The following is a 23,108-nucleotide window of genomic DNA, read 5'->3' on the forward strand; positions in this document are numbered from 1 at the left end:
TCAATCTCCTGGGGAGATGGTGGTATATAAGTCAACTTTATAGAATATAGATTTGATTGAAATGTGTCAGAACTAAAGGGCATTATTTCAAAAATAAGTTTTTATCCTACAAAGCAGATGTTATCTAGGCAACAAAATGAGATTTTCTCCAAGATCATTACCCAGTTTCTGTAGTGTCATCAGCTCCTTTCATATAGTGCTCTTGCTTCATGTGTACATTCCTCCCTCTTACTGTGATGGTTATCAGGGGAAAGCCCTTTTGCAGTGTCCAGGTGTTCATCATGGTCTTCACATCAAGGCCTTCCTGCTGCCAGTGCTGGTTTATACAGAAAAAGGCAAATGCATGACCCACTTAGACCCAACTCTAAGATGAGACAGAACCCAACCTTGTGCTAATAGAGCTGCTACCAGTTGATAACCTCCTCTGTGAAGCTCTTCCTTATCCCTCCTTCTGCTCCCCAACCCCTCCTGACCCTACTCCCTTTCCCTACTGTCTCCAGCTATAGCATGCTCTCTGTTAAAGCACTGGCTGTTTACTTTCCATTCTCTTCCCCTACATATGTATGTCTTGAGAATAAATACATCTGATTCTACTGGGCATACCTTGGGCTTGACACCAGGCACAAAGCGGGCATGCGAGTGAGTGAATGAAAGTAGAGAAGGGAAAGTGGTCAGGTGTTCAACACCTACGTAATTATGCTGGCTCGCAGACGAGGAAGGTGGGAAAAAATGTTCAGTCATGAGCCTGTACTTCCAAAGTGATAACACCCAGATGGCCCACCCTCAACTGTCACAAACTCAAAAGAGAATATAGTCTGATACTAAAAAAGCTTTTCGGAAATATTTAAGAACTAGTAAAAGGATGAAATATGCTTGAGAACAAACCTAGAAACTACTGAATAAAACCATCTCTAAAAACAAAAAAAGCCAAGAAAAATATAGAATTCTGTTAAATCTTTAGACAATCCCTTAGCTGCCTATGAAAATATTTGTCCAGATAGACTCAGACTGTTTTGTAACTAAGATGTTATGAATTCTTTACAGCTGATTCATTAAAAACACGAGTTAGATCTAAATTCATATCCCCACTCTGAAATTTACTAACCATATGCCTTTGGATTTCTCATTCTCATCTGTAAAAATAGGGATAACAGTACCCTATTCATAGGTTTATTGTGAAAAGTGGTGGAGATCACACACATAAGTGCTTAGTATGTGCCTGATACATAGTAAGTGCTCAAGAATTCTCACTGTCATTTTTTTTCACAAATAAAGAGCTATGAAAACAATTGACATACCCCGACTGATACAGCCCTAACCTCCCACAGAAACGTGTCATAAATTCACTGCTTTACAGAGAGTGAAGCTGAAGAAACTAGTGTCAATTAGACATGTTACCAAAGAAGGCTGTGCAGCTCCCTTGTGTAGATAATTTTTAAGAAAAATTGATAAAGGTTGTCAGTCTGGCAGAGTTTAAACACAGTCTTATCTAGGGTGAGAGTGATATAATCAAGGACCTCAGAAAGACTGGCACAGAGCCATCCTTCAAAGGTTATGGAGTAAAAGCATGTGCTGAGGGGTAATGTGTACAGATGGAAAAACTTACTGAGGACAAGGATGAACGATGACTTCTAGAGCAAAAGCCATCCATCCTCTGTGCGCTATCTGTAGGGCAAATCTAAAAAGCAAAAATATATACATCACTCTCAATTCTGTAGAAAACATTCATGGTTCTTCTCAGAAGGATTAATACCATGCAGAAAAAAAATCATAAGCCTGTCAATTCCAAACGTAGAAATACACAAAAACATACTCACACTTGCCATACTATTCCACAGGTCCTCGTTTTTTGTGTTTTTATAGCTATACTTCTGGAGGTACTGTATAATACCATTTTTAAATGCCTCGGCACCAAGATAATCCCTTAGCATATTCAAAATACAAGCTCCCTGAAAAGACAATATAAATAAGTATTAGCTATGGCTTAGATTTGATCTAGTCAACCATCACACTCTATTGTGGAATAATTCTTTTAGTGTGAAACATTTTAAATGGCGATTAAAAACAACTAGAGAAAGTGAGTTAAACTTTGTCCTGATGAGCCATGGGAGAGAACATGACTATTTAGTCTTAATCCTCTGAGGACTGCTATTTTCTATCAATAACCAAGCCTTCCTGTGAGACAAACTAACACTGTCTACCAGCTCCCATTATTCACAGGTGAGTGGACCTTGAATCACCACGTGGCCACTCCGGGACGGGAGTCAGGGGAGTTGGTACAAGAAGAGGTGAAAGCAGCGGTGAGTACCGGCTAAGGAATGGTGGAGCCCAGGCAGCCTGGAGCACAGAGGACTGGGAGGGCAAGAGCAGCAATGAAAAAGGGAGCAAGATATTCTGTATTCCAGTGTTAAGAGCTCTTTTCCCCTCTCTCATTACTGTTGATTGTGGGTCACACATTCAAATATCTCCAATGGCCAGAGTGGTGACATAATGAAGTAGTCCAAAGTTAAGAAAATTGCTCTTTGATATTTTCCCCCTATTTAAATTTCTATTTAAATAGAAATTTCTAAGCGTCAGGAATTTCCTTTCTCTTTCCCTCTTCCCCTCTTTTAACATACCACCTTCTTTTAAATCATCTTTTTCTAAGAAATTATGATTCCTTCTTCCTAGAAATCCCTTCCTACTTCTTTTTGAGAAATCCTCAATTTATCTTTTAAGATATAACTTGAAGTCTCCTTTCTGGGGGAATTTCTTAGGTTCCCTCAGGGTAGAGGTAGTCTCTCTCTCTCTCTCTGGCTGCAGAGGATGGTGGGGTCACAAGACAGGCAAAGCCTGGATCCTGAATGTCTACAGGAAGTGCATATACCTGCTAATAAGATTGATACTTTCATTTTATTGAGATATAACTGACATATAACATTAGTTTCAGGTGTACATGATTAAATATTTGTACCTATTGCAAAATGATGACCATACGTCTAGTTCACATCTGTCAACATATACTTACAAATTTTTTCCTTGTGATAAGATCTTAAGATCCTCAAGATCTATTCTCTTAGCAACTTTCAAACATGTCATTCTTCATTAACTAGTCATCATGCTATACATTACAAACCCATGACTTTTATAGTAGGAGTTTGTACCTTCTGATTTCCTTCACCCATTTTGCCTACCTCCCATGACCTGCATCTGGCAACCACCCATCTGTTCTGTGTCTATGAGCTTATTTTTTTTAATAGTCCACATATAAGTGAGATCATAATATTTGTCTCTCACTTATTTCACTTAGCATAATATCCTCAAAGTCCATCCATGTTGTCACAAATGGAAAGGCTTCATTCTTTGTGGCTGAATAATATTCCATTGCGTATATATACACACCATACACCCTTTATCCAGTCACCCATCAATGGACATTTAGGTTGTTTTCATATCTTGGCTATTGTAAGTAACGTTGCAATGTGGAGTTAGTGTCTTCATTTCCTTTGGAAATGAAGTAGAATTGCTGGAACATACGATAGTTCCATTTTTAATTTTTTGAGGAACCCCATACTGTTTTCCACAGTGACTTCGCCCAGGGTCTGGGGACCCAAGTTAAACAATACAAACCATTCCTGAAGGCACTGAAAGATAAGCTACACAAGGGCAAGAATTTTTGCCTAGTATAAAATCAATGCTCAATACAGATTTGTTGAACAATAAATAAAAGGCAGGGTTCTTGTAGGCATGAATTTTCAATTTATGACAGAGTAAATGAAGAATTGACTTTAGATTATGAGCCAAATTGCAAATTAGACCTAAATGAGTGAACTCCAGCCAGCACTGGTCAGAATAGAAGGCATTCCTTCTGGGGTGCTTCTTATGAAGGGAAAGTCACTCCACAACACTGTCTATAACCTCTCTATCCCAGTATTTATAAGTTTAGTGTCCAAACTGCACCCTTATAATCCATTTTTACCTTTTCATAAGAAACATCATCAAACATCTCCCGAATCTGAGCAGGATTCTCTACAGGTGTGGACACAGGGTGTGAGGAATTCAATGCATCTACTTCCATTGCATTAAAACACTTGCCAAAGAAATAATCTTCCTATTGAGACACACAAAAAAAGACAATATCACCTATGATTTATATTTAGATGAAAAACATGAAAGGATAGAGGTTTGATCTAGGGTTATATGTTTATACTTCAAACTTCTGGTCCAATGTATTCCATATTTATAGAATTTACATAATGAAATAAAATTTGTCTTCTAAAGAGCATCCAAGAAACAATGACTTTAGGTAAACATTTTAGGTTTCTTTTATCTTAAATATTTACTACTTTAAATTTCATATTAACTTAAAAACCATTATGCCTATAGATAAACAGCAACAAACCAAGAAACTAAAATGTATAGTGATTTCAACATCTCCAATCATCATTTATACTATTTTAAAGCAAAGGAATTTAGCTTTAAAACTGTGTAGTCAAAGAAAAAAATGGAAGAACAAATTCCAATTATAACCTGTTTAGGGCATATGATTCAACAGAATAATATACTTACATAATCATTTTTAAAGATTATGTAGAGACATAGAAAAATATTTATGATCCATTGTAGTATAATAATTATATGTACATTATAAGTACATATAACTCAATTATGCATACAAGAAGATGAAAGTTGAAAAAATGAATATGCATAAATCAAAGTCATTATAGTAAGGTTTTTTTTTTTACATAGTTTACGCAGTTTTTAGAATTTTACTGCATGTGATTTTCACAAGTTAAATACATGATTTTTAAAATAAACATGTAGAGGTTCCAAAGCATTAAATCTGTGGCCCATATAGATTCTAGGTTCATATACAATCAAATGAGCAGTTACCCTAATTAAGCATAATCCATTTGATTTGGCAAGTAGGATTCTCTACTGAAATAATAAGAATCTGTACCTAATATTTCTTCAGTGAGTAGCCTGGAGGTTGGGAAAATGATATGGAACAGAGAGGCTGTAATTATTTCTATTGCTCTGATTATTAAGGGAGGACAAAATTTAACACTCAATTTGATAACAATCATAGATTCACAATCCAGTTTGGAAATTAGCCTTTGAGATATGTCTTTAAAGTTCTCTAGCATTTTGAAAACAATTCACATCTAAACTCCTAAGGAAGTTATTAATCTACAAATTCTATAATCAAAGATCAGTAAATATTTTCCAGCAACACTGAATAAAACAACGGATTAACCTAAAATGTAAAAAAATACTACTTCTTACAACTTTCAGTTCTGGATGAGTCACACTGACAGATACGAACTCCATAAACTTGGCAAATCCTTCGTTTAGCCAAAGATCATTCCACCATTCCATGGTGACCAGATTCCCAAACCACTGAAAGGAAAACATTACTCAGATTATTCACACGTGTCTATAGAGATTGGATTACATACCCAGCCATAAACGTAAGGCCTTCAGAAGGAAACATTTTTTATGTGTGATATCTGTTATAAAGATGTCAATATATATTTATATAATAGTTTATCAAAGTAAAAAAGAAAAAAAACCTTTCAACATGCATTATAAAACATGGGACTTAATGTTTAAAGAAATAATTTTCCCTACAGAAAAAAGACAGTAGAAATCATCAGTAAAATATTTGAATAGCCTCACATGTCCTGTAAAAGCGGTAACAGATGCAGTAAACAACACTTTTTAAAAAGTGTGATTGAGCTCTATACCTGGTGGGCGAGTTCATGAGACACAATCATCGTGATGCCAAGCTTACTGGATGCAGAAGACTTTTCAGCATCAAACAATAGTGCAGATTCCCTATATGTTGTCAGTCCCCAGTTTTCCATAGCACCAGACTGAAAGTCAGGAATAGCAGCAAGATCTTGGGAAAGAAGCAATAAAAATATAAGCTACACATTGCCAAAACACACTAACTTTCAGAATGAATAGATACAGAGATCAAAAGAAAATCTAAGCTGCATATGCAGAATCATGGAATTCTAGGCTGGAAGAACCTTTCACAATGGAGAAAAGGGGCTTGGTGACTCATTCAGTCACTTTGCTACTGTGTGACAAAGTCAGACTTGGGTCTCCAGACTCCATTTCAAACTCTGACAAGGAGTTTGGGATTGAATAATCTTAACTGCCTCAAGAACCCACCATACTTTGAATGCCCAAGACCCCCATTCACTTAAAAACTTCAAACAATAGTTTTAAGGGGGTCTTATAAGAAAGAAATGCAGATTTTCTTATTCTGTGTAAATTTATTCATTCAAAAAAATTTATTGAGCATCTATGTTCCCACCAAGTATGTGCTGATAATAAAAAAATTGCAGTATAGTTGAGTTTCTCTTTAAAGTCCAAAGGCAAATTATTTCCATGCCTTGTGCCTCAGGAACTGCATCAAGATCTGCTTTTACTATCATAAGTTTATTGTATAAATCAGGGGTGAGTAGGATTGACCCAATGGTTGACACCTGCCAGGATTTTAATGACAAGGTACTGCTGAGATAACCACAGGGATGCCAATTAGGGTGATATAATCAATGACTGGGGTCATTAAATACCAAAATTTATAATATCTGTGCAAAACCTCTACCTTGTTTGGGTAAGGGATATGGAATGCTAAAATAATCCTCGTAAAATTCTAGAAGAGTCACTGCAGCATCCAGTGCATAATCTGCCTGGTTTATCTTGTCTGGCACAGCATACACAGAAACCTGGAGAGTAAGGTACAAGAAAGTTATTCATATATCCCAGTGGCCTCTCTCAACTATATAGAAGACTGATCACACCCTTACTATAAGGGTGAACTAGAAATAACCACCCCCTTCCCCAAAATGACTGCAAGGGAAAAAATCTTATTCAAACCTTGGTCCCATATGGGAAAGAATGGGAGACCTCCTCAGAAAATTTGTAGCTAAAAGTAAAACTTCAGGCCATTTAGCAGCTGGGCTCACAATAACCAGGTGGTCCAAAACCTGGCCAATAATGTAAAGTGGTTCCCAGGCTGGTAAGTGCCCCCAGTCACCTGACAAGAGCAAACAAAATTCTCTGTGAAAGAATCCACCTTCAACTCAGGTACTAAAGTTCACAGACATAAATCACAATATACACAAAGGAACAAGACACCACGACCAAGAGCCAGTAGAAACCAAAGACTAGAACCAGATACACAAACACTTCAGCCATTACTATTACTAGACAGAATATAAAATGTATGTTTAATATGTTTAAAGATATAAAAGGACCAAAAACATTAGTATGTTAAAGGGTTCTGGGACCCAATCCCGATGTGGGTGTGTGTGAAGGAGGTTCCTGCACATCAAACAGTTCAACACCAGCTGGGTACCCTACAATTAAACTCAATTCTGGCACTAACTGGAAATAGCTTCAGATTCCACAGGTTAGGGTTCAGTTCTATAAGACTGTCCCCTCCCCCCACTTCAGATGCCAGTTGCAAGTCCAGGTTGTCACCTGTGCTTCTGAATTAAGCCAATATAAATTGGAGGTTTCAACACCCCCTAGTTGGGTTCGATTAATTTGCTAGAGCAGCTCACAGAACTCAGAAAAATGGTTTACTTACTACATTATTGGTTCACTATAAAAGGATATAACTCAGTAACAGCCACATGGAAGAGATACATAGGACAAGATATGGGGAAGGAGAGCAGAGCCTCAGTGCCCTCTCCTAGTACACCACTCTCGCAGCACCTCCACATGCTGACCAACACAGAAGCTCTCCAGACCATCCTTTTAGGTTTTTATGGAGGCATGGACACAGGCATGATTGATTAAATCATTGACCTTTAGTGGTTGAACTCAATCGTCAGCTAGAGGTAAAGGGGGTGGGACTGAAAGTTCCAACTCTCCAATCATAAGGTTGGTTCCTGGAAACCAGCCCCCAACCTTAAGTTACCTAAGGACTTTCCAAAGATCACCTTAATGACATAACAAGAGACACCTTAATCACTCCCTTAGGAAACTGAGGGTTTTAGCTCTGTGCCGAAATCTGGAGGAAGACCAAATAGGTATTTCTTATTATAAACCTCGATATTACAGTATGAAAAAGACATTACAAAAAGAATCACTCATAAAAGATTCACAATAGTTGGCAAATTGAGTGAGTGTTTTAGCTGAGTTTCACTGCTCAATTTAGACTACGCCCTACATCCAAGCCTCAAGGACCACCTTCAAATCCCCAGGCAAGTAGAGATCTCTCAACAAGCATAAGAAGCCTCAGCCCTACAGGAACAAAAGGCAAGTGAGCATAGAAACCCTAACTATTCGGGCCTTAGTGAAAACCAGCACAAATAAATGAGGTATCTTCAAATAAAGTGTCCTGTCCCTACTCGCCAAAAAGACTTATTTACATTCAGCCCACAGCATACAGTGAATAGGTTGCTCACTACACAATGGTACAAAGACAAGGGACAAGTGCTCCTTGAAATCTTTTTCTCCAGTATTTCCTGGCCCAAAGGCTCCCCCCAGAGCCATTTAATACCCTAAGCAGACTGCTCTATCTTCCTTTCTTCCTTCAGCCAGAAATCTCCTGCTCAGATAGTAGCATTCATTTCCAAATTGCAGAGCCAGAAGCAACTTTGGGACCAGAACCCACTGCAGGATCTAGTCCAATTTATACTTTAAAGAAGTATAAATAAGTTCCAAGGGAGCAGGGCCAAGGTCAGAAAGCCAGTTAGTAGTGGAGCCAGGACCATGGCTCAGGCCAGGCCAAGCCTCTCCATGTGTTTTCATTATTAGAAACTCACCGTATATATGAATGAGCATCTGTGGCAAAAGGATGACCAACTATCCTGGTTTGCCTGGGACTGAGGGGGTTCCCAGGATATAGACTTCCAGTTTTAAAACCAGGACAGTTCCAGGCAGACCAGGACAAGCTGGTCACCCTATATGGCAATCACAGGTTTACCTTGACTCCGCTCTTGGTCATCTTGCTGACAGACTTAAAATCTGAAATAATGAAGGCCACCAGGTAAGTGCTCATCTTCACAGTGACATCAAAATGGTCTTCTATGAGTCCTTCAGCAACAATCACGGATTTAACCTAAAATTAGAATAACTTAAATTATCAACTAATTCAATTATCTAATATATCGAAAACATTTTATAGAGATTTCCTATCTACCAGGTATAATATTAAAAGTATGTGGCATGACATTTGTATAATTATTTTAAAACGTCTCTATCCAATATCTGATTGTAATTTAGGTATCAAGGCCCAACTCTTCAATTGTTTTTTACTGAGATATAATTCATATACCATAAAATTCGCCATTTTAAAGTACACAATTCACAAGCTTTTTATTATATTCACAAAGTTGTGCGACCATTACCACTTAATTTCTTTTAAATAATCCAGATAACTGTAAACTGACTCATATTTGGTACATGGGGATGGAGAATATGAATGGGACAAAGCAAAACTGAGATTGCTGGTTTTGCCAAGATGTAGTCCACTTCCCTTAAATACAAGTATGAGAATTATCTGCAACTGCAATATCTAATTTAATTATGCAGTAACCATATGCAACCTAAAAAGAGCTTCTGTTTTCCAAACAATTGAAAGTAACCCATACCTGGTCCCGACCCTGCAAAGCTCCTCCGAACTTTGATTTGCTTCATTGGAATCAGCTTTTAAGTTCAACCAGGAAGCAGCCTTGCAGAGTAGGGTGGTGGTGATGGAGGTACAATCTAAGAGGTCTGCTCTCAAAGAAGAAAATCCAATACCTCAGCTAACATAAGGCACTGGGGCAGGATCCCTAAGAAAGGACCCTCCAAAACTAGCCTGGGGATCCATTGTTAACACATGCGTATTTCTTGTAATCTAATTTCCACCTCTATTTCTGTACCCTGGTCCTTCTTAATACCCACCAGCTGGTGATCCACTGGTCATTCAAACTCTAACTCTGATAGCCAACCTGAGTTTACACTTGAAGGAGCTAAAATTAACTTTTCTTTTTAAAATGCCCTCTGCCCCCTTTAACCAAAATTTCCATTCCTGAAGTTGTGCTAATTATTAGGAAAGTAAACTAATTAAACTGATTCAAATTTAAGTGTGATCAACTCCTGCCCCAAACACTTATATCTTCCAATCGTATATTTTCTTTTCTGCCTCCAAAAAGATCCTTTGAGAATCCATTGCTCATCCCCTCAACTCCATGTCTGCGGCCTGAGTTCAGGCCACACCTGTTTTGCCAAGGTGAGGGCTTTCCTGTCCAAGGGGCAAGATTATGTTAGAGGTTTTCCTATTCTCAACAAGTACGTCCTGTATATCCATTGAATTAGACTCCAGTAACTTCGTGAAGCCTCTGGAGCTCCTGGCCTTCCCCCTGCAAGCCTATGAATTTCTCCACCGATCTTGTTCCCTCAGTCTCTCCTTGTTCCTTTATTCTCCTAAGACTGTAATTTCCTAATTACAGACTTACTCCCATTCCAGGGAAGCAATACCATAATACTGGGGGAGAGAACCATAATTTAAGAAAGTCTGTTCTCTATCTCGGATTTGTATTAGCAAAATGGCAATTGTTTCTCATCTTTTTACATATAAATACGGTAGTGGGAAGACAAAAGTTCTTGTCTGACAGGAATCTGCAGAAGGACTCTTTTCACAGGGGACGGCCCTCTAGGGGGCCTGTTGGAATCTTGTTTGAGGAAGGGATCCTTAAGGTATTTAGTGGGGGATATCGAGTTTCAAAGGTCGAGAAGTACTAGAGGCCGGTCTGTAGTGCTCTGGGTCCCTTCACGAGAAGATATTGCACGGGGATGAGGCGGAACAGCCTTCAGGACTCTGGGGAAAGCCTAGTCCACCCCGAGCCTCATCCACAGTGAGCCTCTCTGAACAAAGGACGCGTGTGCTTCAAGAGCTGATATGCTTCCATTGCAGAATGAACTCAGCTGATGTTTTTTCTAAGCCACCGCAATCATAAAATAATGGCATTTACTGAGTTTTATTCATTTGGCACAGTCATCTTCTCACCAAATTCAGAGGAAACACTGTCCACAGCTGCTTTGAAATTGGAGAACAATGGTTTCTTTAAAGGAAACTGAGCTACCTATCATTACTTAACCTTTAGTACCATAATATTCTGAAAAGATCAGTTTTTTCCTTTTTCTGTCTGCCCAATTTCATGCAAATGGTTAAATTATATAGTTAATATTAGTATATAGAAATTATAAAACAAAAAAAAACACTATATACTAGAAATATGGCCTTATTCGACAAAGCTTTCTTTTCAAAGTCGTTTTAAAAGATTATATGAGAAAATGAAGGTGAAAGTGTTTCGTGAAGGGTGTTCACATTTAAACCTGACCTGAATTCCTTATAAAAAGTCCCTCCTATCAGCATTGATGGCCTACAATGTCACTCATAACTGAAATTTTGCATGTTTTTAGGGATAATTTTTTCTATGACTACAAATAAATTGTTGCTTGAAACAAAAGCATGAGTTGAAAATGAAAAAGAAAAGTTAGCAATTTGTCAGGCAATAAAACAAACAAAGCAGGTGCCCTGAATGTTGACTATCACTGGGGTAATACAAGTCACAGCCAATCAATGGATTTTTCCTGTGAGTAGATGCACAGGAGTTCAGACTCACCAATGGCATATTGGAGATGGCAAAGTGCCTTGGCTCCCTTCTGATCTTGACTGAAAAACTTGCTTTGAAGGCAGGTTCATCAAAGCAGGGAAAGGCCATTCTGGCTGCAGTAGGTTCAAACTGTGTTGATGCAAGTATCCTAAAATTATAGCAAGTGAAATAAAAATACAGCATGAAGCGCCAAAGACTCTAAAATAGGTGTGTGTGTATGTGTTAATTCTTAAATCTACCATAGATTTATAGATTTCACCAGTAAAGAATATCTTTTCTATGACAAAGCTATCAAAAACAAAGTTAAAATACAAGTAAAAAGCTGGCAAAATTGATCAAAAGTTATTTGACAAAGGGTTAATAGCTTTAACAGATAATGAGCTCTTAAAATGAGTAAGAATATACCCAGCAATCAAGTGGAATAGCAGGCACAGGTCATAAAAAGGCAACTCACAAAAGAAGAATCTTTACAAATAGTAAATATATAAAAAGCTACTCAACTTCCTCAATAATTAATGTTAATTAAAGAAAGATATCCGTTGGCTTTTTGTCTCTAAAAAGATAACAAAAATACACAGAATTGGTTAGAGGTAAGGAATATGTCAAGGGATATCAAATATTTATTTATAGACCCTTCGACTTAGCAATTTTACTTCTAGGCATTTATTCCAAAGAAATGATTTACAAAGATGTTCGCCCAAGTGTTGCAGATGCTGAAAAGTTGAAAACAACCTAATCTCCATCTATGGAGGATTAATTTTAAAAAAATCAGTGAACATATATTTTGATAAAGTCATTAAAATGATGTATAGGGATAGTCATTTATGTAAAACATCTCATTAACATATTTTAAAACTCTCTTATAAAGCAAAAAACCTAACAACTCCAGTTACATAAACTATGCATATTCAGAGAGAAGTCTAGAAGGATGTTCCCCTAAAATACAAGTAGTGGTTACCTTGAGAAGCTATCAGGGATAAATTTTATTTTTTAAAAATTCTTTTTGGTAGCATCTGACTTTTTTTAACCTCAAAAAAAATAATATGAACTCAGAAAAATAAGTAGTGTAATCTATTAACAAATAAAATTATATTTTAAAATTCAGTACAATATCTCCCCAAATAAATTACCTCCTTAAAAACAGAACTAAAGCAAGACAAGTGTGGATCCCTAATAAAGTTTTCACTGTGAGAAAAGTATTTCCTCTATGGAAACTATTTCTTGTTCTGGATTGAATTGTGTCCTCTAAAAAGATATATTGAAATCTTAATCCCTGGTATCTGTGAATGTGAAATATTGGGAAACAGGGTCTTTGCAGATATAATCAACCTAAGATGAAGCCATCAGGTTGGGCCCTAATCCAATATAACTGGGGTCCTTATAAGAAGAGGGCAATTTGGAGAATGGCCATGTGCTAACAGAGGCAGAGACTGGACTGATGTAGCTTCAAGACAAAGAATACCAAGGAACAATGGCTACCACAAGCTAGGAAGAGGCAAGAGAGAATTCTACTCAGAGAAAGCATAGGCCTGCTCACACCTTGATTCTGGGCTTCAAGCCTCCAGAACTGTTAGACAATAAATTTCTGGTGTTTTAAGCCACCCAGTTTATGGTACTTTGTTACAGCAGCCCTAGGAAACTAATACATAGACCAAGAGAATTAAAATTAAATAAACAAATAGGTATTTACTCTGATAGAATTGGAAGCAAGAAAATTGGTTAAACAGAATGAAAAAAGATTGAAAAAACAAGGAAAATAGACTATTGCCATTTCTAACTCCGCAAAGAAGATCCAAAAGGAAAACCAAAGGAAGAATTGAACAACCCACAGAATTCTAAATGAATCCATCTCAAATAATGTAGTGTGGGCGGCAGTTGAAGCTTAAAAAAAGAAGAAGAAAAAAAAAATACCTCACTTCCCCTTCCTTGGTTCTGTAGGTGCTTTTATAAAATCCATGAAAATTCTCAGAAAGATTGCCAGCATAATCAATGACAACTGTGTATGGGAGCCCAACAACCAGAGGCTCGGGAGCCAGAAGTGCGATTTGCTCATGAGGTGGGTATTCCAGGACTCTCAGTGGTTCTTCAGACTGCCTCTCTCCAGCTCCATTCTTGAGGGTGGCCTTAGATATTTGCAGGTGGTTACTATGCAAGATGATGGCACTGGTAGGCTGGTTGACTGTGATTTCTACTGCTGTGGTTCCCTCAAAAGTCAGAGTGGTGAGATTTGCGTGGATCATGAGATTATAATGAACTGGGATGATGTGCTCGGGAAGTCGCATTTTATTCCAAGGAAATGGTGTTCCATTACTAGCCTTTGGAGGTGTAGTTTCAGTCCCCTGACACCAGGAAGAAGTTGATGCAGTTAAGAGAATCAACAGTGAAGAGAATAGATATGACATGGTTCCAAGTGACCATTTCACGGGCAGAAATATCATCTTCTTTGCTCAAACTACCTCAAAAAAAAAAAATAATAATCACTAAAATATTATCAAGACAGCATACTTTCAGAATGTATCCACCCAGAATTAGCAAATATAGATACGAACTTTCAAAGGTACTGGGTCTTTTCCCGAACTTAAAATTACCTTCCCTATGTTATTGATTCACAGAAGAAGTTAGTTCATGGTTAGCAAAAATCATTGGCACTTACTAAAAAGCATCATCAGTTTTCAAAATTAAAATTAATGTTATCAGTAGGGTTCTTGGTTGAAAGTAACAAAGCAAGCTCTGGCTGAGGATCCTGAATAGCTCATTAAATAGGTCACAGAGTTACCAGGACATTTGGGTAACCAGGTCCATAAAAAGGCAAAGATGCACAGCCAGTACCACATCAGAGAAACATCCGACCAGGTGACCACTCCCCACCCACACTGGACCTTAGAGGATGCTGCCCTATTGCCCTGGAGATCAGATGCTGACACCACCACAGGCCCCTCTAGAATGAGTTCTCCACTGGCCCCTGCTAATTTACATTACTTGTTTCAGCGTCAGAGTCCCAACTTTGTACTCTGATTGTCCGAGCCAAGGTAAGGTGTCCATACTACCAGGCAGAGAGGTAGTGAAAGCAAGAATCTGGACTTTGCAGCTTCTGCAGTAGGGAACAAGCCTTGCTTTCCACCCATCAAATCTAGAATTTCTAAAACAAAAGAAGTATACCAAGGTGACAAAGATGCAGAGTAACAATGGGGGGTGGGATGGGGAAGCAAGTATCCATAACGGTAACCTTTAGAAACATCAGTAACTTTGTCAAATTGTCATTCCAAAAGTTAATTTAATATTTATTTAGCTAGGAATTACTTAAACAGTTTATGGTGATTTTCATGATTATGTGTACAAACACAACAGTCACCTGGATTCTCTCTTACAATCAATCTGACAAATGTGTTGAATACCTGCTACATAGGAGGCCATGTGCTGAGCATTGTGCAGGATATAATAATACACAAGACACAAATCCCACAATCAAGAACTTCAAAACCTGGAAGGGCAAAAAACATTCATATACAAATAACGAGACAGAACAGAAAAAGTGTGGGGTGTTTTAAGAAGAATGATAAAAAAGAGTGCGAATGGAATGATATTTCTAAAGGGAGAGCGATTTTGGCTGAAGTGACTCTGGGATGCTACCATGCAAGACCAGCATTTGAGTAGGGTCTGCAAGATTAGGTCAGATCTGGAAACAAAGGGAGAGCACTAAAACCATACTAAGTGGAGCAAAGCTGGGAAAGAGCTTAAGCACAAAGGGAGAAAGTAGGGGGCTGTTCGGGCAACCAATGTGGACAGAAGGGAACCCCAGCAGAACATGACAGAACATGATTCAAAAAGCAAGGAGGCAAGTGACTACAAGACTACGCTCAAAGCATGCTGAGAGTCATGCTGCATACCCTGTTTTGCACTTTATTTTAAAGGCCACAGGACACAAAAGGAATGTGAATTTCAAGAGAGTTGGCAATCCATGCCCCGAGAACCTAGACAACTTCTTTCTCTCTCTTAAGACAAAGACATTTTTCTAATGGGTGTTTTCCAGGACAGGTCCCTGCCAGGTGAGCCCAGGGAATTGTCCCTAATTCCCTCAAGCTCCTCTAGCTCCTGGACATTTGGATCAGATGAGAGGAGTAGTAATGCAATGTGGATCCCTCAAAATAATCGTGGTACATGAGATTCTCCCTCCATGTCAGTGGTTTTCAACTCTGGCTCCATATTGATGTCATCTAGGAAACTTTAAAAATAACTATTGCCTGGATCCCTCTCTAGAACAATTAAACAATAATCTATGAGGATGAGGTCAAAGCATCATAATTTTTTTTTAAAACTTCCCAGAAATTCTATTGAAGAGCCAGATTGAGAACTACTAGGTAATCCTTGCTAAACCCTGGTTTTATCCCTTGAGACCTGCGTGGGGGGATACTAGTTCAAGGTAATTACTGACATGCTTTCCTGACCCCTCATTTTCCATCCTGACCAAACATAGTTAAAGGCACCTACCTCCCCCTCCCCATACAGCAGATCCACAGGCTGAACAGAAAGAATACCAACACAGTAGACACAGGCAACCAGGAAACACCATAATCCCATTTCAAAAGGCACCACCCAAATAAGACAGAAAAGAGACAGGACAGGAAGAACAGGTTTTTTTGTTTTTGAGTTTCTTGCTTGTTTGAATTTTTTTTTTTTTTGGTCTAGGAACCAACTAAAGGATGCTTCCAGCCACAGAAGATTGGAACAATTTGGAAATGAATAAAAATTAAACACCAAAATAGTAAAGAGTTCCTGCCCCTACCTCCTCAGGCAGAATCTCAGGGCAGGGGGAGAATGGTAGGTTTCTCTTGAAGTTGGGGGACCAGACATAAAGAGAACTTGTGTGATGCTTCCATTTGGAATTTCTGATGGCAATAGCTTAGTGGGTGTGGTCCATGCCACAAGATGGTTGAGAGTGCAGTGAAGGTGGTAAGTTCAAGCATGTGAGGATTCTGAAAGTCCCTGAGTGTTCTCCAACAGCCAAGGGGAGATCTAAAAATTCCAACTGGTTCTGAGCTGACAGCAAGGCCCATGGGCTGCTGAAGGGGTTGGCAGTGGGACCTTGCATCGAAGACTTTGCAGGGTTGAGTCCATGGGGGAAGGGGGCCAAAGAGAACATGGTTGCATCTCAAGGAGGATGCAGTGCCAGGAAACCACAATGGAACATGTAATACAGACAGCATAAATGGCAGAATACATATATGCATATACATACATATATAACTACCTTAATTATATATGTGTGTATATAATGCATAACTATATATTATTTGATACACACCTACACGTACAAGGCTTACAGTCAGAAAAGCAAGCCTGGCTTTGAGTTCTTACTCTGCCCTGTATTGTGTGACCTTGGGCAGGTGATTTAATTCCAGTTTCATTTTCTTCATGTGTAATATGAGTTAACAGCTGTCTCACAGATGGTTGGGAAGACTGAGTTAAAATATTTTCAATCACTCATTCCGCAAATATTTATTGAGGGCCAAGAGTTTTGCTGGCCACTAGCAGTACAAGACAGCACAGGTCCATGACCTTGAAGAGCTTACAATATGTGTGTGGGGTGTGGGGTGAGGAAGAGATTTTTAACAAGTTGACACAAATATACACACACATATATAGCTACCAACAATGATTAACTATAAAGGAAAAAGCATACACATATACTGAAAGAGAATAACAGGACACACCAATGTACACTGGGGTTCTCATATATTCAGCTGAGATTTTAAGGACAAATTCATGTTAGCTAAGAAAAGAGTTTCCCAGACAGAGGGAACAGCAATCATATTTGCAGGCTCAGAGGTAGTAGAGAATGCTGGTTATGAAAGCCAATGAACCTGATGCACACAGCATGCAGCAGGAAAGATGCACCTAGAGAGTTAAGCAGGGGTCAGACCACCATGCAGCCTTGAAGGCCAGTGAAGAAGTTTGGATTCTATCCTAAGGGCAATGAGAACCCAGAGGGTTTTGATCTTGGAGATCTTAGGATCTAGTTCACACTTTAAGAAAATCACCCTGGTTGCCGTGTGGAACAAGGAGAACTGGAAAGGAGAAAGAGTGAAGAGTGAAGCCTAAGCGACCAGTTAGAAAGTAGTCTAGACAAAGTAAGTTAGTGGTTTATACTGGGGTGGTGCCAACAGAGAGAAGGAGAGGGGGCTGGGGAGGGGAGAGACACAGAGACACAGAGACACAGGGAGGTGGATGGATTCAACATCTGAAGTGGGAGGTAAGAGAAAAAACGCATCAGGATTGCTGCCAGGTTACTAGAAAGAACATCTGGGTAGTCATAGGTGCCCTTTACATTGATGGCAAAGATCCGACGTGGAAAAGATTTAAAAGGAAAGAGAGGGAATCAGGGGTTCATTTACTAGTATGTTTAATTTGTGCTGATGTCTATGAGATATCCAAGGGGAAATATCAAGAAGGCAGTTGAATACACAGATTTAGAGTACAGACAGGGGTTTAAAGGACTTTCCTGCACTTGACTGTACTTCTTTAAAAAAATTTTTTTTAAATTAAGTTTATTGGGGTAATATTGGTTAATACAATTATATTCCTTTAAAATTTTTAAAAATATTTTTCTTTGGCACCTGATCTTACCAAGGCATCTTTCACAGTCAGTGTTGTCAATGAAAGTGTAATAATAGCAGAGTACCTAAATATACTTACAGTCAGGAAGAGTTCCATTTACTTTAGAAACTTTATTTAGTCTGCCTTTGGTAATTCTGACTTTTCCCACTCACACAGGAAGTGAGGGGCAACTAGTTTTGGGTTAGCTCACCATTCCCTTTATTGGGACACTATGGAATACGAAATCGATCATCGAGAGATAATGGACTTTCTTCCAAAATGTTCTGAACAATGAAATTTAAAAGCACAGATAATAACTTGTCACTGCTGGTAAACAATAGGTAGGAAATATGAATTCGCTCAAACTTGAGAGCTTTATCTCAATAGAACCCGGCTAGGGCCAGAGTGAAATAAAAACAGACAATCGCTGGCAAGAAGTACAGTAGCAAGGAGAGAACTGAAGATTCTTAAGACACGGACGCTGATCTCGCTCCCAACCCCGACCAGCCCAATAATAAACCCAAAGCCATGTTCATCTCTCTGGCAACTATTCGCAAGGTGTCATCCTCTGCTGGACCCCACCACCTACCCAACCCTCCAACTGGCCCTCCTAGGAGTCTGGAGGACGGGGCAGCTGGCAGTAACCCACCCACGAGGCGGAGCGCAGAGGGAGGCTGCTGCTTGTCAGGAAGTGGCGTAGCCAAGAGAGCGCTCGAATTAGGCGCGCCGGCCCTGTGCTCTCTAACTTCTGGTGGAGAGGGACCCCGGCAGGCTGGCTCGGCCGCCAACCCCGCCGCCCTCCCCTTGGACTTGGGCCGAGGCCCCACGACTCCACCCTGACACGCGTTGCAGTTTGCCAGCCCTCCCCCCTGCCCCCGCGCCCCAGGCCTCCCGGGAGGAGACTGGTGGGACGCCGCGGATGCGCCCTTCTCCGGCCAGGCAGCCTCCTCCCCGCTGGGCGCACCGGGCATGGGCACGCAGTACCTGGGGGTCTGGGACCCCGCCGGCTCACCCTCGCTCCACCGCCGCCTGCTTCTTCCGGCCCAGGACCGAAAGTGAAAGTGGAACCGGGGGAGCGGCAGGCGGGCCCTAAGGGCGCGTGGGCCCGACCTCTGGCAGCTGCGCGGGGAGCCCCGCTGAGGTCGGAGCTGGGGAAGGGGAGGCCCAGGAATGGTTCCGCAGGAGGAGACCACCGTTCCCAAGAGGGGAATTCACGAATGAGTGCTGCACACCAGGGAAGCAGTGAGGTTGCAATACAGGGGGGACCAGGTGGGAAGGAGCACCCCTTTCTGAATGTGGATCATTTTCTCTGCGTGTGTCTGTGGGTATTTTTTTCATTAGTGGCCTTTGGTGTGGCAGCGGTTGGAGACTTGAGAGGGCGGGTGTTTTGGAGGAGACCAAGGCCTTACTGGAGCTCGCTTCCCTACCAAGCCAGGACGGGCCCCACCCCCATTGGACACAACTGGTGTCCATCATCTCGTCTTTGCAAATAGGCTGAGAGCTTTAGGCTTGCCTCGGAAAGGCACGCGAACCCAGACAAATGCTTTGATCCTGAAAAATTCTGAACCCTCTGGGCTTTGGGTAAAGGATTTCACTAGGAAACCCCTCAAAGGAAGAAGCATTGTTATAGATGGCCCCCGGAACTTGCCCACCACTCCCCAGGGGGATTTGGACCCCCAAAATTTGCTACTCCCCACATTAAAACGTCTCGTTTTTTCAAATCAAATAACCATTTCTACCCTGCCCCTTGTTTAAAATGTACAAAAAAAGTTTGTCTTTAAACAGTTGAGTGTAAATGAGGTAACAAGCCAAGAAAACAAACGTGCATACTCACCAAATGCTCCAAGTTGGTGAGAGTGCCGTGCGTGGTCCCTCTGGGACTTTCTCCTACTATATCCAGGCTTTCTCCTGTCACTTCCCTCATACCTTCCTTCTCTTTGAGAACTAGTGTTTCAAGTCACTGAAACAGTATTTCTCCATTCTTTTTTCTCTAATCTTATACTTCCTTTCAAAAAACATATTTTGTTCTGCATACTCCCTCCAGTCAAGGACATTTTGTAATATAAAATTAACACCTTGTCTCCAGGCCCAACCAGAGTGGGATCAAAGAAAGTTGTTTTTTGTTTTGTTTTGTTTTGTTTTGTTTTGTTTTGTTTGTTTGTTTGTTTACTAAAATTCAACAAAAACCAGGGCATTGGGATCAGGTAATTTCACAATTGTGACAGGGGTGTCAGTGGTTAGCTATAGCCTCCAAAGCCTCCAGGTGTCAGTGAGTGATCCCAATTTGCTCACATGAGAGCTTCTTATCCAGTAAACTCTTGTATTTCTTTGCTTTTATATTTATATATTTTTAATGCGATAGTTTCCTTTAGTTTTGAATACAGTTTTTAAAAAGATTCCGGATTTTAATCAAGAGGGGTTCAGTTTTGCTCTAATTGATCAAATCAGTTCTGCCTTCATTAGCTTTTAGTCGATTCATATCAGCACTTGGCTTATTTCTTCCCTTTTGCTCCCAAAGCTGCTGCCATTTTGATATTACTATACTCCTTTTTGATATATTATCTTACTTAGAATCATGATACAGAAAACACACAAAAGCAGAGCTGCTCCAATTAAGTGGAACAGCCCTACCCATTCAGTCTTTTCCAGCTGCCTCCCAATGCCCGCCCCCCACACACCCCTACCTCCCCACTCCCTGCCAACATACACTGTGGTCCTTGAGACACCTCCACAGGCTCCTTTGGCCCCAGAACTCAATTTTTTAAATATCAGTTTAAAAAGGAATAGCAATGCCCCTCATACTTGATATTCTTGGTACAGAAGATGACACCTTTTTTTCCTATATGTCAAATTGCAGGACAGCTCTGCTCAATAAAATCTATACTATTTTATTAATAATCAGAAACAGGAAAGACGATATAGATGCCAAGTTAAAAGACAGACTGTTCTAAAACAGACCACTGAGCTTATAACGACTAATAAATTCTAATAAATTATGAAATAAATTTACATAATATTCTTTCTTACTGGATCTTTGCAATGTATTTGTGTAGTTATCTTGGAGCTCAATTTTTCTAGAGTGAGGATTTGAAGATGGAAAGTGACCTACCAGGAGACACCACAGGGAGAGAGCCTGCTCTAAAGTTAAGCTAATTCACAGGAAAGCAGAGGTGACAGAGACAGAGACAGAGACAGAAGGAGTAACCTCACTGAAGTCCTCGGATCCAGCTGTCCTGAGCAAGTCCAACTCTTGGACTTTCCAGTCAAGAGAACCAATGAATTCATTTCTCAATTTAGCCAGTTTGAGTCAGGCTTCGGAAAGAGTCCTGAGTCACCCTTATGGCAAGCACTAAAGAAGGAAGCAATGGGTGCAAGCTTCGTGGAAAAAACTAGATTTCTTACCAAGTGGCCAAACCTGCTGTCAGGCTTTTGGGACTGCTGGGTCCTGCAGAGAATTCTGGGAGACTGGAGGACTGATCACATGTTTCTCGTTTTCCCTCCCTCCTCAGACATCTGTTAGATAAACTGCCACCTAAGGTAACCTGAGCATGTCTCCAGTTCTTGCAGCCTGATAGAATCGAGGGGAGAGTGGGTCCTCTTCCCTCCCTCCTTATCACTCTGTATTCCTATTGCTGTTCCCTTTGCTCATTTCAGTAAGAAGGTAAATCATCATAATAATATATTTTAAAATTGGCATTTCTTTCATTGCTAATGAGACTGATGCAGATTAAACATGTTGATTAGATGTTTTTACTTATTTCCTCTTTTGAGAATTATATGTTTATGCTCATTGCCCATTTATCTACTGGAAAATCATAGCTTAGTTATATAAAAATTATCTATGACACACAAGAGAAAACCATGAATCTATTAAAGATGTAAAGTATCACAGTCAGTAAGGCTCTGTTGTTTCAAAGCAATCTCACAAATGTCTAGATGAATCATGTCAAGTTTTTATAAAATCCAGCCCTGTGCCTATATTATTTGAGATATTAGAGTTTACCTGATATTGTCAAACTAAACATTAAAGCAAATCTTGCTTCAGAAAACCTAGTATTCATGCTTTATCTTGTCTATGTCACCCTCTGCCACAGCAACTGCACAAAGAATGAGTTATCCAGCCAGGAGTGAGTATAATTTTGTATATGCAAAAAGGAATAATTAGAATATTGGGATGAAAAAATAGATTTGTCTCCTGTTTTTTCCTAAAGAACCACAGCCTCATGCTATCAAACAATTCTCATGCTCTCTCACATACTGAGGAAGGATGGAAGATTCTGCCTGCCACATCAGTGTTACTGCGCACTGAAGATATTTCTGTTATTTTAACCAAAGGATGTGAACAGTCTATGTCCTTGAGGCAGAGAAGGATATATAGATCAGGAAAATAATTGATGAAGGAATAATTGAGAAAAAAACTGGAGAGATCCAAAGAACTAACCAGCTCCAGAAGCAGGGCTAACCCAAATCCATCTCAGGATGGAAGTTTGAGAATCTTGGCTGGTATCCATTACTCACCAATATTATGAGGAGGGAAAGCATCTAGGACTGAGCAGGTGGATCAGCCAAAGATGTAAAAATGAAACTCTAGTTAAATTCATGAGAAATCCAGCCCTTCTGTTTCTGTAACATTGTGCTATTTTTTTTTTTTCTCTTTGCTTCCCAGTCCTGGTGGTAGATTGCTAAACATTTATAGAATCCAGTCCAACATTTCCCGCTCTACAGGATAAAAATTATAAAATCATAGTACTGTATAGTAAAATTTTATATTATTCATTTAATCTCTATAGTACACTGCAAAGCAAATAAAATGCCCAAACTATTGAAGGCCTCTCTCTCTATCCCCTTCTCTCTTGTCAGTTACATATTAATAGCTGCAGTGAGTAGAGGCAAAATAATGTACCAAAA

General features: G+C 39.7%; 2 protein-coding genes across 3 annotated transcripts in view; one reads left to right on the forward strand and one right to left on the reverse strand.

Annotated features, from left to right (window-relative positions):
- ERAP1 (endoplasmic reticulum aminopeptidase 1) overlaps nt 1-19,341 on the reverse strand; it is a 31,834-nt gene extending 12,493 nt beyond the window's left edge. Inside the window, exons 1-11 of one of the 2 annotated variants that reach the window (XM_039875151.1) lie at nt 19,213-19,341; nt 13,518-14,058; nt 11,616-11,754; nt 8,930-9,064; nt 6,599-6,719; nt 5,727-5,881; nt 5,266-5,379; nt 3,959-4,090; nt 1,818-1,949; nt 1,607-1,678; nt 162-316 (exon numbers count right to left, since the gene is read on the reverse strand). In XM_039875151.1, coding sequence (XP_039731085.1) covers nt 162-316; nt 1,607-1,678; nt 1,818-1,949; nt 3,959-4,090; nt 5,266-5,379; nt 5,727-5,881; nt 6,599-6,719; nt 8,930-9,064; nt 11,616-11,754; nt 13,518-14,044 — 1,682 coding nt within the window. In that variant the 5' untranslated portion in view covers nt 14,045-14,058; nt 19,213-19,341. Of the gene's footprint in view, nt 1-161; nt 317-1,606; nt 1,679-1,817; nt 1,950-3,958; nt 4,091-5,265; nt 5,380-5,726; nt 5,882-6,598; nt 6,720-8,929; nt 9,065-11,615; nt 11,755-13,517; nt 14,059-19,184 lie in introns of both variants that reach the window. The other variant, XM_039875150.1, reaches the window with a different exon arrangement.
- LOC120612596 (arf-GAP with GTPase, ANK repeat and PH domain-containing protein 2-like) lies at nt 16,533-22,253 on the forward strand. The gene is made up of 3 exons (XM_039875187.1): nt 16,533-16,556; nt 18,857-19,469; nt 21,254-22,253. The coding sequence occupies exons 1-3, from the start codon at nt 16,533-16,535 to the stop codon at nt 21,289-21,291; spliced, it is 675 nt and encodes a 224-aa protein (XP_039731121.1). The 3' UTR covers nt 21,292-22,253.
- Nucleotides 22,254-23,108: the final 855 nt, after the last annotated feature.

This window comes from Pteropus medius, unplaced genomic scaffold (assembly GCF_902729225.1).
Source record: "Pteropus medius unplaced genomic scaffold, Ma_sr-lr_union100, whole genome shotgun sequence".
Taxonomy (NCBI): domain Eukaryota; kingdom Metazoa; phylum Chordata; class Mammalia; order Chiroptera; family Pteropodidae; genus Pteropus; species Pteropus medius.